The sequence below is a fragment of the Euleptes europaea genome, chromosome 18, assembly GCF_029931775.1.
Source record: "Euleptes europaea isolate rEulEur1 chromosome 18, rEulEur1.hap1, whole genome shotgun sequence".
NCBI lineage: Eukaryota > Metazoa > Chordata > Lepidosauria > Squamata > Sphaerodactylidae > Euleptes > Euleptes europaea.
The window spans coordinates 38,425,832-38,442,242 of record NC_079329.1 but is presented as its reverse complement, the minus strand read 5'-3'; the positions used below and the strand labels follow the sequence as shown (position 1 = coordinate 38,442,242).

General features: G+C 49.3%; 1 protein-coding gene across 1 annotated transcript in view; it reads right to left on the bottom strand.

Annotated features, from left to right (window-relative positions):
• The window catches only part of ACBD4 (acyl-CoA binding domain containing 4), a 28,376-nt gene extending 12,358 nt beyond the window's left edge, over nucleotides 1-16,018 (bottom strand). The window contains exons 1-4 of the mRNA XM_056863325.1: nucleotides 15,937-16,018; nucleotides 14,078-14,201; nucleotides 13,502-13,586; nucleotides 11,356-11,476 (exon numbers count right to left, since the gene is read on the bottom strand). Coding sequence (XP_056719303.1) covers nucleotides 11,356-11,476; nucleotides 13,502-13,586; nucleotides 14,078-14,201; nucleotides 15,937-16,018 — 412 coding nt within the window. The remainder of the gene's footprint in view (nucleotides 1-11,355; nucleotides 11,477-13,501; nucleotides 13,587-14,077; nucleotides 14,202-15,936) is intronic.
• Between the last annotated feature and the right edge of the window lie 393 nt (nucleotides 16,019-16,411).

Here is a 16,411-nt window from a genome sequence, read left to right as displayed (position 1 = left end):
TGACTAGGGTTGCCAGCTTCAGGTTGGGAACTGCCTGGAGATTTTGGGGGTGGAGCCTGAGGAGGGTTGGTTTGGGGGAGGGTCTTCACAGGAGTACCATGCCATAGAGTCCAATTGCCAAAGTAGCCATTTTCTGCAGGTGAACTGATTTATGTCGCCTGGAGATCAGTTGTAATAGCGAGAGATCTCCAGCTACCACCTGGAAGTTGGCAACCCCACAGTTTTCCTTCTGGGGCCCTCCCTTAGGACTGTTGGTATGGCAAAAGCCAAATCGCGGGCTTGTTCCTTGGTGGATTGGGTGCGGAGGGTGCATTCCCTCAGTCATGGATTACAGATTCAAGTTTGCCTTTCTACAAGTCTGGCTAGCAATATCTTAGACCTGGGCAGCTCTGTTTTGATCCAGCCACTCAGGTTCAGCAAAACTCAAGAGGGGGCTCAGTGGTAGAGCATCTGCTTTGCATGAAGAAGGTCTCAGGTTCAATCCCTGGCATAAGGATCAGTTAGCTAGTGATGTGAAAGATTTCTGCCTGAAATACAATGCAGGGTCAGAGTAGACAAGACTGACCTTAATGGACAAAGGGTGGGTTTCAGATTCAGTGTAAAACAGCTTCATATGTTCAAGAAAGTCCAAGAGCCAAACCACATAATGAGCCAATGAACTTGCGTAGGATTCAAGCAGTGTTGCAAAGATTTTTGTTGCAATTTATTGAACTTATCCATTGAGCAATTAAATAAACCACAGCCTAGTTTAGAAAGCAGGTCAAACTGGTTGGAATAAAAATTAATGCAGGATATCAAATTTTAGGAGGAAGAGGGAGGGTAGGAAGGAGTCCACTGAATGTTGAGCGCTTGCTGGTTGGAATGGGTGAACATTATAGATCTAAACTGATTTAAAAACTGGCTTAACTGCCAAGCCTTCTCCTTAGAAAACTTGAGAATTCTAGTAGCAATTCCAATTTAGAGATCCCTAATCAACCATGTCCTGGTTGATTTTTTTTAAATCTACTATAGAGGCAGCATGGATTATGTACAAACCCAGACACTTAAAAGAACCGATCTCCGTCTCTCTCTGTCCTTTGCCAATATTAGGGTATTATACATATAATAAACAAACAAATAAATAAAACCAATATAGTGCAAGCTGACTTGAGACTGTAGGTCAAATGAGTCAACCATGAAAGAAAATATTCTATTACATGCTGACATGGCCCAGAAACAGGATGTTGTTGTGCTCACAGGAGCAGACTTGATTCTCTTGATTGGCGTCCCAAGGGGCAAGTAAAGATCCCTTCCCACCGAGGTCCTCAAGGTCGTCCCTTTCCTTTCCTCACAGATAAGTGAACGTGTGTGTGTGTGTTAAGTGTCGTCAAGTCGCTTCCGACTCATGGCAACCCTATGAATGAAAGTCCTCCAAAATGTCCTATCTTTGACAGCCTGGCTCAGATCTTGCAAATTGAAGGCTGTGGCTTCCTTTATTGAGTCAATCCATCTCTTGTTGGGTCTTCCTCTTTTCCTGCTGCCCTCAACTTTTCCTAGCATGACTGCCTTTTCCAGTGACTCTTGTCGTCTCATGACGTGACCAAAATACGATAGCCTCAGTTTAGTCATTTTAGCTTCTAGGGTCAGTTCAGGCTTGATTTGATCTATAACCCACTGATTTGTTTTTTTGGCAGTCCACGGAATCCGTAACACTCTCCTCCAATACCACATTTCAAAGGAATCTATTTTCTTCCTATCAGCTTTCTTCACTGTCCAGCTTTCACACCCATACATAGTAATAGGGAATACGATAGCATGAATTAATCTAGTCTTGGTGGCCAGTGACACATCCTTACACTTCAAAATCTTTTCTAGCTCCTTCATGGCTGCCCTTCCCAGTCTCAATCTCCTTCTGATTTCTTGGCTGCAGTCTCCCTTTTGGTTGATGGTGGAGCCAAGGAATAGAAAGTCTTGAACAATTTCAATTTCCTCATTGTCAAGTTGTGTAATTCTCCTGTAGTCATTACTTTTGTTTTCTTGATGTTCAGCTGTAGTCCTGCTTTGGCACTTTCTCTTTTAACTTTCAGCAGTAGTCGTTTCAAATCTTCACTATTTTCTGCCAATAATGTAGTGTCATCAACATATTTCAAATTATTAATGTTCCTCCCTCCAATTTTCACTCCACCTTCATCTAAATCTAATCCAGCTTTCCTAATTATATGTTCTGCATATAGATTGAAGAGATAGGGAGATAAAATAAATCCTTGTCTGACACCTTTGCCAATTGGAAACCATTCCGTTTCTCCATATTCTGTTCTAACTGTGGCCTGTTGTCCAGAGTACAGATTGCGCATCAAAACGATCAGATGTAGTGGCACACCCATTTCCTTTAAAACCAGCCATAGCTTTTCATGATCCACGCAGTCAAAGGCTTTGCTGTAATCTATGAAACACAAGCTGATTTTCTTCTGAAATTCTCTCATATGCTCCAGTAACCTATTCATTCCTGGGGACAGTTGAAAAGCTCAACTGGTGGACTCTGTTGCGGAAAGGGCAAAAACTGCCCTGGCCCAGATATTGGCTCTCAACTGAAGGCACTGCAGGATACACACACCCTCACAAACAAACCCACACCCCTCTCCAAGGGTCTCTGCAATACACAAGCCGTCCTACCCGCCCCATCATAATAATGGACATTTTGCTAATTTCTGTATCCATATGTCACTCTTGCTTGCATTTGGCAGATGCTAGGGGATACTGGTGTAATGCAGCTGTTCCACTTCAAGGGCCTTTGTAGAGAGAAGCAGCCTCAGTGTCCAGTGTAACTACAAGAGAAAAGCAACTGGGATTCGCTCTTAAGGGTCTCAAGGCACTGTCTTTCAACTGTTCCATTTGCTAAGAAGGGCTTTTAAAGAAACATCTGGTAAATCTTCTCTTTTATACCTTGAGGATGACAGAATCATACTGTGAAATATGGAAGCTGCAAGATAAAAAAAAAACGGACACCCTAATGGGGCATGGCTGTTTTCAAATCTCTGGAATTGCAGGACAATCTGAACATTTTATGAGAATGACTACCAAACAGCAGGGTTCTCAATGAGAGCGGAGACCCAGGCAAAGGACTGGCGAATTAATCTCCTACTGTGAGCACAACAACACACATGAACATACAAAGCTGCCTGACAGCAAGTCAGATCTTTGGTCTGTCTGGCTCAGTGCTGTCTACTGTGACTGGCAGCAGCGCTCCAGGGTCTCAGGCACAGAAAAGCCCTCCTCAACAATCGGAGACTTTTAAACTGGGGACACCAGGGACTGAACCAGGGACCTTCTGCATGTCAAGTGCATGCTCTAGCACTCAGCCATAGCAGACAGGCTTTGTTATAGCCCCCTAGTAATTTTGCAGATGGCTGCTCACTCTTGGAAGAAGAAATTCCCAAGACAGGGTTAAGTCTTGACACTGGAGTTGCCTAGTCAGGTAGCACTGATGGAAGACCAGAGCTGTTGAAATGCTCCTCAGTGTTTCCCAAACGTTGGGAAGCTGAGGAACATCCTTCCAGCAACAAATAATGAGGCATGCTTTACTCTTTCATGGCTGTATAACAATAAGGCCTGTGTGAGGGTCTCTGTCTATGTGTCTCTGCTTCCCATCACCTGCTTATCAGTGAACTCGTAAAAGCAGTTCACACCTTCTGGTCTCAGGCGCCAGGCCTGATTGCCCCAAGTATCTTCCCCCCCGCTGTTCTTCCTGTCAGTACTCCCTCAGGCCGATGCGGCCTTGGAAGTGTGATAGCTTCACCAGACTTCCTGGGACTCGTCTGATGTTTTGTATTATGCCAAGCTTGTAACTTCCCATAACAATAAGTGTGAACCCCAGTGCCCCAGTGCCCTGGAGTCAATATATTCTGTACACCCGATTAGCCCCTCACTTGCAACTTGCTACCTGTGCCTGTCTCATCTCCTGATGTCTTCAATAAATCCTTTGTTTCTTTATCAACGTCTGAACATTTGATTTGGAGAAGTAAACTCAGAGAGAGGGGATCTCTCACATTAAGTTGCAAGTCTTTGCCTCTCGAACTGCTGCTGTACCTTTTGGGACAGAATGCCAGGCGACGAGGAAAACACCCCTACTACCCCTGACGCACCGGACGAACCGGTGGTGCCGGAGAAACCGGACCCCAAGGAGGAGGGTGCCAAGCCAAAGAAGCCTAGGGATCCCATCCCCGACCAAGGCCGGGACGGACGTCCCCGAGGACTTTTTAACAATTGGCTGGACTCCCCCAAGGGTTGGTCTCTCTCCCGAACCGCGGCGAAGGATCGCCGTTTGGCCTTCCCCAGCACGGGACTTGAAGGGGACCCGGCGCGCAAGGAGGCCCTGATGGAAGAGGAACGCAAGCAGTGGCAGGAGGATCGCCAAGCTATGCAGGAGCAGATGGAGACCATGCAGCGTGTGATGGGTGAGATGGCAGCGGCCCTGGACGCGCTGAAAGTGCAACCGCCTGCCGGCAATCTCCCGGACGGAGCACCGGCAGCCCCTCCCGCGCCTCCTAGCCTCCCGTCCCGTCGGGACCTGAAAGTCACGTATGACGGTTCAGGGGACCAGTTGACCTTTTTCATGGTCCAAGTGGACATTTTTATGCGAGAACAGGGCCGAACCTTCACTTCCGAGGAGTCCCGAGTGCAGTACGTGGCTTCCTTACTGCAAGGGGAGGCGGCCGCCTGGATGGTGTTGCAGTATGAACTCCGCTCGCCGGTGCTGCGAACACTGGACGAGTTTATGGTAGCACTCCGCAACCGCTTTGAGGACCCGACTCTGGGTGAGCGGGCTAAAGCCTCCCTGATGCAACTGCGCCAAGGGACCAAGTCGGTGGCGCAGTATGCAAGTGAGTTCCAGTCACTGGCCAGCCGAATCCTAGACTGGAGTGAAGCCACTTTGGTACAGTGTTTCAGGGAAGGCCTCAACCCAGACCTCCAACATTGGGCCTTCATGCAAGGGAACCCCCCGGACGTGGAAGGTTGGGTTCGTCACGCTGCCGACATAGAGAATCGCAAACAACTCCTGACCTTGTCCAAACAACGCATCGGACGAGACCCGAGACCCCGAAGCGACCGGGGCCGAGACTTCCGACTGGGGGGCAGCGGGGGTCCCTCAGCCGCTGAACGCCGCAAGCGATTTGAGACCGGTGTCTGCCTGACCTGCGGAGGTAAGGGACACTTTGCGTCGCAATGCCCCTCTCGTGCGGGCCGTCCCAACCCCCCACGCCAAGCCCCGACCGAACCGCAGAAGGCGGCTGCCGAGGACCAGCCCCGCCGCAGGAGCGGACCACTGGGCCGACGTTCCGGCGCACCCTCCGCTCTCCATGCGCGCCCCCAGGACGGGGCCTCCACTTCTACAGGCCCAACGGGGTCCCGGATTACAAATACTACTTTTGATTCGGACGGGTCCCCGACCGCCACCACTCCTTCCCCCTCTTCCAGCGAGGAGGAGGAGTGGGAACAGCCGGCAAAAAACGCCGTCGGTCTGCTGTAGAGGGGGCTCCGCAGCAGACCGCCCCTGTCGTTGTGCAAGGAGCTCCACCGATGGTAAGCGCCCAAGAGGACAATGTGTATGTGCGTGTTCACCTATCCCTACCGAAAGGGGGTCCCAGTTTAGAATTCCCCGCCTTGGTTGACTCGGGGTGTGCCCGCACCATGATTAGCGAGGAAACTGCCAAGAAACTGGGGGTCCGGCGCAAACGGCTTCCAGGACCCCTCCGCTTTTCCCAAATGGACGGGAGTGATTTTAAACGGGGCCCGGTGACCCACAGAACTGCAGCCGTGATTATGTCCGTGGGAGAACATTGGGAACGCTTGTATTTTACCATTGCCCCTATTGTAACCCCTGTGGTGTTAGGGATGAACTGGCTACGGGGACACAACCCTTCCATCGACTGGGTTAAACGGGTGCTCTCGTTTCCCGAAAACCCCTGTGGGTTACATGATAAGGAACGGGTTGTCCGGACTCCGGCCGCCGCGGTAGTAGGGTTTCCCCCCCCAGCCACCGTTCCTCCTCAACTGCCCACCGAATACTCGCAGTTTGCGGACGTCTTTGATGTTAGGGAATGTGACGAGTTACCCCCCCACAGAGAAACGGACTGTGCCATCGAAATAGTGGGGGAAGGCAAACTGTCTAAGGGGAAGGTCTACCCCATGAGCCCTAGTGAAAAGGCGGTGTTACGGGACTATCTGGATGCCAACTTGGCGAGAGGTTTCATACGCCCTTCCAAGGCTCCTTATTCGGCCCCGGCCTTCTTTGTGAAGAAAAAGACAGGAGATTTAAGACTGTGTATTGACTTTCGTAGGCTAAACGCCGTTACCCAGTCTAACGCTTACCCTCTCCCTCTTATTCCCGACCTTCTAGCACAATTAAAGGAGGGCCGAATCTTCACCAAACTGGACTTAGTGGAAGCATACCACCGCATTCGCATTAAAGAAGGAGACGAATTCAAAACAGCCTTTTCCAGCTGTTTTGGAATGTTTGAGTACCTAGTCATGCCGTTCGGACTTTCGGGGGCTCCCAGTGTGTTTATGCAATTAATTAATGAGGTTTTGCATGATTTGCTGTTTCGGGGGGTGGTGGTATTTCTCGATGACATCCTTATTTACTCTGAAACCATGGAAGAACATGTGCGCCTAGTGCGAGAAGTGCTCCAGCGGCTGCGGGAGCACAAACTGTATGCTAAGGTGTCCAAATGTGAGTTCCACCAACCTTCCATTACTTTTCTTGGGTACGTGATTTCCCACCAAGGGTTAGAAATGGACCCCGCAAAGGTCCAGGCGGTGCGGGATTGGGAACCCCCCACTACTCGCCGCCAGCTTCAGCAGTTTTTGGGGTTCGCCAACTTTTACCGGAACTTCATTCCTAACTTTGCCCAGGTTGCGCTTCCCCTCACTGCCCTGTTGCGTACCAAGGACAAGGGGGCTAGCGCCGCGCTACCCTCAGCCCGTTTGCAATGGTCCCCCCAGTGCCAGCAAGCTTTTGAACGTTTAAAGCTGCTTTTTTCATCCGAGCCCGTTTTGGCTCACCCAGATTGCACCAAGCCTTTCGTGGTGCAAGTGGATGCCTCGGATGTGGCCATGGGCGGGGCCCTATTGCAGAGGGATGAAGGGGGGCGGTTGAGACCATGCGCCTACTTCTCCAAAAAGTTTTCCCAGTCCGAAATCAACTGGGCTATTTGGGAGAAGGAGGCGGCGGCGGTCAAACATGCCCTCACCATATGGAGACACTTCTTAGAAGGTGCCGAACTGCCGTTTGAAGTGTGTACCGATCACAAGAATCTTGAGGCTCTCAAGGGAGCTAGAAAGCTCAACGCCAAACAAATTCGGTGGGCCCAATTTTTCGCTAAATTCCGGTTCACTCTCAATCATGTCCCTGGCAAGGAAAATGCCCTAGCCGACGCTTTGTCACGACTTCCCCAGTATCGCAACGATTTCGATCGCCCTGTGGACTCCCTGTTCACTCCCGAGCAGCGTGGGGAGGTCCCAAGCTTAGCCGTCACTACCCGGTCCCAAGCCCATCGACCAGAGACCCCCCCTACGCTCAAAGGTATCCCGGAAGCCTTCCAACAGCGGCTCCGGGACGCTTCCTTACAGGAGGAGGAGCACCATCTCCTCCCCACTGGCTTGGAACGAACCAACACTTGGTGGGTGCAAGGGGGAAAACTATATGTCCCATCCTCCCTTCGCAAAGAGGTATTGGGACTTGTACATGGTGCCAGGTTGGCGGGTCATTTTGGTTTCATAAAAACGCTTCACCTGGTACGGAGGCAGTTCTGGTGGCCCGGTATGAGAGCTGATGTGGAGCTGTATGTGCGCAGCTGCCCCACTTGCGCCACAGCTAAGAAACGGATGGGAAAACCCCCAGGGCTTCTCAAACCGCTTGAGAACCCCTCCCGTCCCTGGGAAGTCATAGCCATGGATTTTATCACCGACCTACCTCCTAGTCGGGGAAAAACGGTCCTCTGGGTAATCACGGACCTTTTTTCCAAACAGGTCCATTTCGTTCCATGTGCAGGTCTTCCTTCAGCCCAGGGCTTGGCTAAACTATTCGTCACACATGTCCTCAGGCTACACTCGATCCCGAGGAAGGTCCTCTCCGACCGGGGGGTCCAGTTTGTTGCCAAATTCTGGCGAGCCTTCCTAAAGCTCATGGGGGTGGAGGAACAGGGCCTGTCTTCCGCCTATCATCCCCAGACGGATGGTCAAACGGAACGAGTAAACGCGGTGGTAGAATGTTATTTGCGTTGCTATGTAAATTTCCACCAGGACGACTGGGTCGACCTGCTGCCATTCGCCGAATATGCGTACAACAATGCGCCTCATTCCTCTACCGGCTTTAGTCCCTTCCAAGTAATATACGGGACGGAATTCGGTCCTTTCGGTTCCGCCCCCGTCACGCCAGAGCTCCAAGCCACCCCTGATCTTCAGGAGTGGATTCAGGTAGTTAAATCTACCTGGCCATGGCTGCTCAAAAATCTTGAGAAGGCAAAAAGCAAGTACAAGGAACAGGCAGACAAACACCGGTCTCCGGGATGGGAACTAAAGGTGGGGGAGCAAGTCTATCTGTCCACCAAAAACCTCCGCTCTCTTCGTCCCTGCAAAAAACTGAGCGACCGTTATGTGGGACCTTTCCCCATTACCAGAGTAATCAACGAGGTTACCGTGGAACTGGAACTCCCAAAGACCCTCAAGGGAGTCCATCCCGTCTTTCATATAAGTCTCCTCAAACCTTATGTGGCAGCTCCCCAGTTCCACCCCCCTCCCGAACATGAGATTCCTACTGTGGTAGGAGGGGATACCCATCTGGAAATATCCAAGGTTTTAGATTCCAAATGGAAGAAAGGGAAACTGTTTTACTTTGTTCGTTGGAAAAACCTTGGGTCCGCTCACGACGAGTGGGTGGCCGCACCCCACATGGCGGCCCCTCGCTTGGTCCGAGAATTCCACCTCGCTTATCCCGATAAGCCTCGCCCTCTCGAGGACCCCGGAGGGGGGCCTTAAGGGGGGCAGAATGTGAGGGTCTCTGTCTATGTGTCTCTGCTTCCCATCACCTGCTTATCAGTGAACTCGTAAAAGCAGTTCACACCTTCTGGTCTCAGGCGCCAGGCCTGATTGCCCCAAGTATCTTCCCCCCCGCTGTTCTTCCTGTCAGTACTCCCTCAGGCCGATGCGGCCTTGGAAGTGTGATAGCTTCACCAGACTTCCTGGGACTCGTCTGATGTTTTGTATTATGCCAAGCTTGTAACTTCCCATAACAATAAGTGTGAACCCCAGTGCCCCAGTGCCCTGGAGTCAATATATTCTGTACACCCGATTAGCCCCTCACTTGCAACTTGCTACCTGTGCCTGTCTCATCTCCTGATGTCTTCAATAAATCCTTTGTTTCTTTATCAACGTCTGAACATTTGATTTGGAGAAGTAAACTCAGAGAGAGGGGATCTCTCACAGCCTGCCTGACCTCCCAGTAGAGAGTATGCATGATTTACTGTTCCCAGTATGCCTCTGTGCTCCCCTCCCCTCGGATAAGCCTGCAGTGTCTTCAAATTGGTAGTGATTGACTGGTCCAATAAGCTGACGCAACAGAATGACCTCCCCCCAGTAGAGACAAACTGGAAGGAGGAAAGACCAGAACAACAAATTACTCAGAGACACAGCAGGCAGCCTCCTTGGTGGGTGGTGACATTGGGTGTACTTTGGTTACTTTTTAATTTCTTTCTCAGGGCCCAACAAGCAGTGACACCCCATTAGGGGGACTGCTGTTTTGTCCTTGCTTGGCTATTGGCCAGGCCAGCCCTGTCTCCACAAACAGGAGCCAACTGTGGCTCCGGCACATGCGCAGGAGAGCTCCACCGTTTGCCTGAACTCCCATGGTGTGAGCTTGTGTGCAATTTCTAAAGGCTGGGGATGTCATTGCCTAAAGCCTAGGGCAGGGATGTGGTTGCACAGAACACCAACACACTCCTCCCGGTATCTTATCTTCTCAATCATTTGGCATAGCGATTACAATGGACTTTGCAGCATGATGACTTTTCACTGGGGGGGAAAGAACTAAAGTTCAAGGGAACAAAAGCGGGATTGGCAATTGCAGGAGGCTTTGCCACCAAGGCTGTAACATGGATTGGGGAACAAGAAAGAGCAAAAGGATTGCCAAATGGTGGGCCTAGTCAGCTTGGTATGCGGGACACACCAGAGGAGGCTTCCCTGCCAGTCATGGGGAAGCACCTTGAACTGCAAATCTTGCCTTTGCTTCTGCCATTCCTTGCCAACAAAAATCAGGAGGGGGCTGCCTCATTAGCCAAAATCCCATACAAGTCCAAGCAAGTCAGATTTGCTCCGCTCCAAGGTACAGAAAGCAATTTGCCACCTGGGCCACTTCAGGGAGGGATATGGGATGGAGACCCTGCCTCAAATTATGGAGCTGGGTGTGTGTGACATTGCTTACCTTGAGAAAAAATGTGCCATACCCAGGCAAGCCTGAATGGAAGCTGCCACAGAGTTTATGGATAGAAGAAAGTGGCTATACTACCCTCCACTCTGTTCAGCCAAGTTTGAGGCCACTTCTGTTGGTCAAAGACTCCTCAGACCATCCAGAGGAAGGATTGAGACTTGGCCAAAACAGACTTGGCCAACACAGGTAGGAGCCAACACAGTGGGTTGGATCCAGACCACAATGGCAATTTCCCCGGATCCCCCTCTTTCTGCTGCAGACACCCCACCCCACCATGTCATTTCTCAGGGTTCGCTCTCCCTTAGAAGCAACATTTCATGCAGGCAGGGTTGCCAGCTCCAGGTTGGCAAATACCCAGAGCTTTTGAGGGTGGAGCCTGAGGTGGGCGAAGTTTGAGGAGGGGAAGGACTTCACTGGGGTATAATGCCATAGAGTCCACCTTCCAAAGCGGCCATTTTCTCCAAGTGAACTGATCTCTGTCGACTGCAGATCAGTTGTCATCCCAGGAGATCTCCAGTCACCATCTGGAAGTTGGCAACCCTATGTGGAAGTCAGGGGCTGCAGTGGGAGGGGGAGGCAGGAAGGTTTCATCCTGCTGAGGGAAAATGCAGTCTGGATCCAACCCAGTAGGGACAGTGGGGAGGAGGAGGAAGGACTGTCGGCCACAGAGCCAAACTGGGTTCTAACTGAAAACCAGATCAAATTTGGGGGTACAACTTTTATCCAAGCAAGTACCATGAACTTCAGCGCAACATTTTGAGCTGATCAGAGGGGATACCGGCAAGAAAGCTGGTTGGCTCCAACCCACGGTGCCCCATCGGCTTCATCGCAACAGCTGCAGAATTTTGCCCGAACCCTCCCGATCCCCCTCCGTTCACTGCAAAGAGTCATACCTAATTTCTTCTTGAAGAAGGACTCGGGGGGCCGGGGCATATCATCAATCACCTCATAGAGGGGTTTGAAGTATTCAAACATGTCCTCCGACGTCTCATCCAATGGCACAGTGTCAATGACCTGCCAGAAAGTCCCAGAAGGGATTTCAGTGGGCGCAAGGCCATGCAAGGAGGCCCAGAGAAAGGTCTGGGGCCATCTGATGTTGCAGAAGTGAAGAAGCACTGGACCCTCCGCTGCCTCCTAAGAGCCCCATGGAAGCTACACTGTTTTTTTCTGCAGGACTAAGTAACAGGGCTCAGTGAAGACACAGCTAGCCGCAGGAGTGACACGGCCTGTTTCCTGCACCATCAATGTGACCCACGTAGACGTCTGCTGTCCAGGAACCTTTTCCCTTTCTTCCAATATTAAACTAGTTTCAGAATGAGGTATTTTTCAGTATCAGATAAGCGGGGGCAGGAAGAGAAGTTATGCTAAAAATGGGTTTGGAAGAGATCAGGAGGGACAGGAGGAAAGGAGTCAGGTTCCACAAGGGCTATTGGTCATGCAGGAAGTTCTGCCCTCTGAGCAGTGGAGTCTTTTGTGAGTGTTGTATGGCACTCACCCCGGTGCAAAGCCGGTTAAAAAAAAACCTCTTCAGCATTTTTAAATTGCACCCCAAGTTCCAGAAAGAGACCACTGCCCATGAGAAAAGAATACTGATCTTCATTTTGGGGGAGTGTGCCAATTCTTAAGCAAGCCCTTCTACCACTAATTTGCTTGCACCAGCGTGTAAATTTATAATTTCCCAATTTGGATCTCTCTACAACATTCCAATTATTTATGCATGCTGTCACATTGGTACTATTGTCTTTAAAAGGAAAAACATGGTTTAAAATACTGAGCTTGCTAATACTGGTAACAAGAGGTAACATTCAGGGCATGTGTTTGTAGGGTTGCCAGGTCCCTCTTTGCCACCGGCGGGATGTTTTTGGGGCAGAGCCCAAGGAAGGTGGGGCTTGGGGAGGGACTTCAATGCCATAGAGTCCAATTGCCAAAGCAGCCATTTTCTCCAGGGGAACTGATCCCTATCAGCTGGAGATCAGTTGTAATAGCAGGAGATCTCCAGCTAGTACGTGGAAGTTGGAAAGAATCCAGACAGCACTCACACGATATATTAAAGTACTAATTTATAGAAAGTGAAAGTAGGTGCAAAAGTGAACAATATGTACAATAAGATAACAATAAGATACACATATAAGTATATAAATAACAGTCCAGCAGAAGAACAAATTCAATATATAAATGTCCTGAAAATCAGGTAAGTGAGTGTCTATTCCTGAATATCCTGTATAGAAGGTATGTCAGTCTTAATAATCAAATATAGACTTCTCTATGTTTATAAACTGCTGGAAGGCGATGTCCCAGGTGAAAGCCACGGAGGGAAGATGTCCCTCTCACCTGGGACATCGCCTTCCAGCAGTTTATAAACATAGAGAAGTCTATATTTGATTATTAAGACTGACTTACCTTCTATACAGGATATTCAGGAATAGACACTCACTTACCTGATTTTCAGGACATTTATATATTGAATTTGTTCTTCTGCTGGACTGTTATTTATATACTTATATGTGTATCTTATTGTTATCTTATTGTACATATTGTTCACTTTTGCACCTACTTTCACTTTCTATAAATTAGTACTTTAATATATCATGTGAGTGCTGTCTGGATTCTTTCCGTTATCCATACAGCACTGAGCCTTTCTTTCTCCAGTACCTGGAAGTTGGCAACCCTATGTGTGTGTGTGTGTTTTTTTTTTAAGAAATCAAGCAATCACATTTTAGGGAGAAAATTGTTATTGGAACGTCACAAGGCTCAGAATTGATGCAAGATGTTGCTTCGGTTCTCCCTCAGTTGCAGGCTTCGCCCCTTGAGAACCGAGGGCCGCAGCCCCTGGCCTAGACCTCTCCCTGCAAGCCCAAGCCCGGAGGTTTCCCTTGCGGCCACCTCTTCCTCCCACCTCTCCTGCCAAGGACTTCTTTAAAGCAGGGCTCCATGTTGTGCTGCGGCCTACCCCCAACCACAAGTTCCGTTTCCATGGCAACCCAGCCCGGCAGCCCCACAAACGGAGCCTGCTTAAGGAGGGCGATGACCGTCTCCTACCTTCTGGGCCGACTTCTTCATCTCCTGGATATAGGCGACCATCGCTTCCTTTTTGGTCATCTTCCCCAATCGATTCCACGCATCCCTGCCAAACCCCCCAAATAATGGCCGTTACCCAGGAGTCAGCGCTTATGTTTTGGGAAAGAAAGGGGCCACAGGGTAACTCAGCTTGGAGGGCATGCCCTCTGACCGGGAAATTCTCCCCCACTGGTCTTTCGGTCATGTACTGTTCAGGGGCGAGAGAACAGAAGCGTGGCTACATTTTCTTTCTTTGCTAATTTAAAATACTTATAGGCTGCTTTTTCAAATGCTCAACAAGACAAAAACTGTAACAAACGAAACAGTGGATGAATGCCTACCTTTTTTTTTTTTTAAATAGTACACCTTGAAGGAAGACAGCCAGGCACAGCATCCTTCTCGTGTTTAAAAGCCAGTCGTTTCAAAACACCAGAGTTTTGCACCGGCATCCTGCACCCAAGTGCCACTCCTGAATACAGGACTGAGGACTAGCTCAAGAGCCCTCTGGAGACAAATCTTCCCCTAAGACTGAGAGTAGTCCACACTGGCCTTCCTTACCATTTATACCTGCCAATGGGGTCCCAAAACCCTGGCCGAGAGATCTGGCACTGACCCACGGTCGCTTGCTTGTAGTAACTGTAGAAACGCAGCATTTCTTCATAGGACGGGCTGTACGATGAACCTACAAGAAGTGGAACAAGCAGTCAATCACACGCTTGGGGAAAATGTTTAAACTTCCTAGCTGCCAACATCAAATGACTGAAATCCCTGGGCAACCAGGCGCCACGTATTTTTCCAGTCCTGGTAGAACTTAGGAGGCAAAAGTAGACCCCAAGCTGCTGGGAAGATCTGGCAGATCCTCTGGGTGACAGCATCACTTACTTTAGAGCAGTGGTTCCCAACCTTTTTTTAACCAGGGACCACTAGGATTTTTTTGTTCGGTGCAGGGACCCCAAGGTTCAAAATAAAAATTCAGAGAATTTGAAAATAAACTTTAATCGTAACTATTAGTTAAACATTAAACTTAGAATAATATTTGAATATATATATTTTTATAATAGAGAACTTTTAATTGAAAATATTAATTTATTATGGGTTTATAAGTTTGTTTCGCGGACCTTAATTTAGTTATCGCGGACCCCTGGGGGTCCACGGACCCCTGGTTGGGAACCAGTGCTTTAGAGAAATTCTACAAGGAAGAGGCCACCTGGCAAAGAACGAATGCGGAATGAAGAGGCTTTTGGCCTAGTGAGCCAAGAGAAGGGAGTCGTTCTTCCTATTAGTGGCACAGCTCCCCGCATTTAAACCACTATGAACAGCCATGACATTTTTCATTATGGACTCCTCTGGCTGTGCGGCATGTATTTATTTACTTCATTTATGCCCTGCCTTTCCCCCCCAATGGAGACCCAAAATGGCTTACATCGTTCTCCTGTCTTCCATTTTATCCTTACAACAAACCTATGAGGTCAGTTAGGCTAAGAGGAATTGAAATTGTTCAAATTTTCTATTCCTTGGCTCCATCAACATCCAAAAGTGAGATCGCAACCAAGAAATCAGAAGGAGATTGAGACTGAGAAGGGCAGCCATGACGGAGCTAGAAAAGATTCTTAAATGTAAGGGATGTGTCACTGGTGACCAAGATCAAGATAATTCATGCCAAAGTATTCCCCACTACTATGTACAGCTACAAAAGTTGGACAATGAAGACAGCTGACAAGAAGAAAGTTGATTCCTTTGAAATGCGGTGTTGGAGGAGAGTTTTACAGATATGGTGGACCACCAAAAGGACAAAAAATTGGGTTCTACATCAAATCAAGCCTGAACTCTCCCTAGATGCTAAAATGACCAAACTGAGGCTATCGCGCTTTGGTCACATTATGGAAGAAAAGAGTCACTGGAAAAGACAATAACGCTAGGAAAAGTTGAAGGCAGCAGGAAAAGAGGGAGACCCAACATGAGATGGATTGACTCAGTCAAGGGCAAGGCTGTCAATGATAGGACATTTTGGAGGCCATTAATCCATAGGGTCACCGTCAGTGGCAACTTGATGGCACTTAACACACACACACACACACACACACACACACACACACACAGAGGCTGTGACTGGCCTTAGGTCACCCAGCAAGCTTCCATGGCAGAGTGGAGGATTTGAACTTGGGTCTGCCAGATCCTAATCCAACATTCTAACATTACATAGATCCATGACAGAATTGTGCAAGACAAGAATTAGAATATCTGACATAGGGGTCACCTGCCTGAGAGTCAAATGCTTTTTGTTGTTGTTGATCTAAGCAGAAGGTTTCCAGTCCTTATGGCTGTGTAGACAAGGGGGTTGGGCTTGATCCCAGCCCTTGGAAGCTTCTGGGGTCAGTAAGGCAAGTGCCTGGGAGAATCCCTGAGTGAATTCTCACCTTTTTTGGGCAGGCCTTGGATGACACGCACGGCTGCGTCAAACTGCTTCAGGTAATCTGGCTCCTCCACCTTCATCCCCATGGTTGTCAGGACTTGGAAGGTAAGGAGAAGTGTTGGTGTGAAGTGCGGATTCTGGCAGGAGACAGGTGCAGCAGCCGGCTGAATTCCAGCTTTTCATGAGATTCCAGAGTGCTGGGGAGAAGGGAGAGGATGTCCTAACCATTCTGCCGGCAGATACCCTACCTCCCCAGGGCGCTTTAGGCCAGGACTGACTCTTGTTTCCCGCAGGCATGCCATCTACCACTCCCTCTATCAGCTGCAAACCGGCCACACTGGTATAGTTAAACTGGTTTTCATTATATTGCAAGGAAGGCTCCCATTACCAGATGGGGACTGAGGCTAGCAAACCACCCAAGACTGCCTGCCAGTCCAGGAAGAACTGCAGTTGAAACCCAGATCTCTCGCGTCTCCACC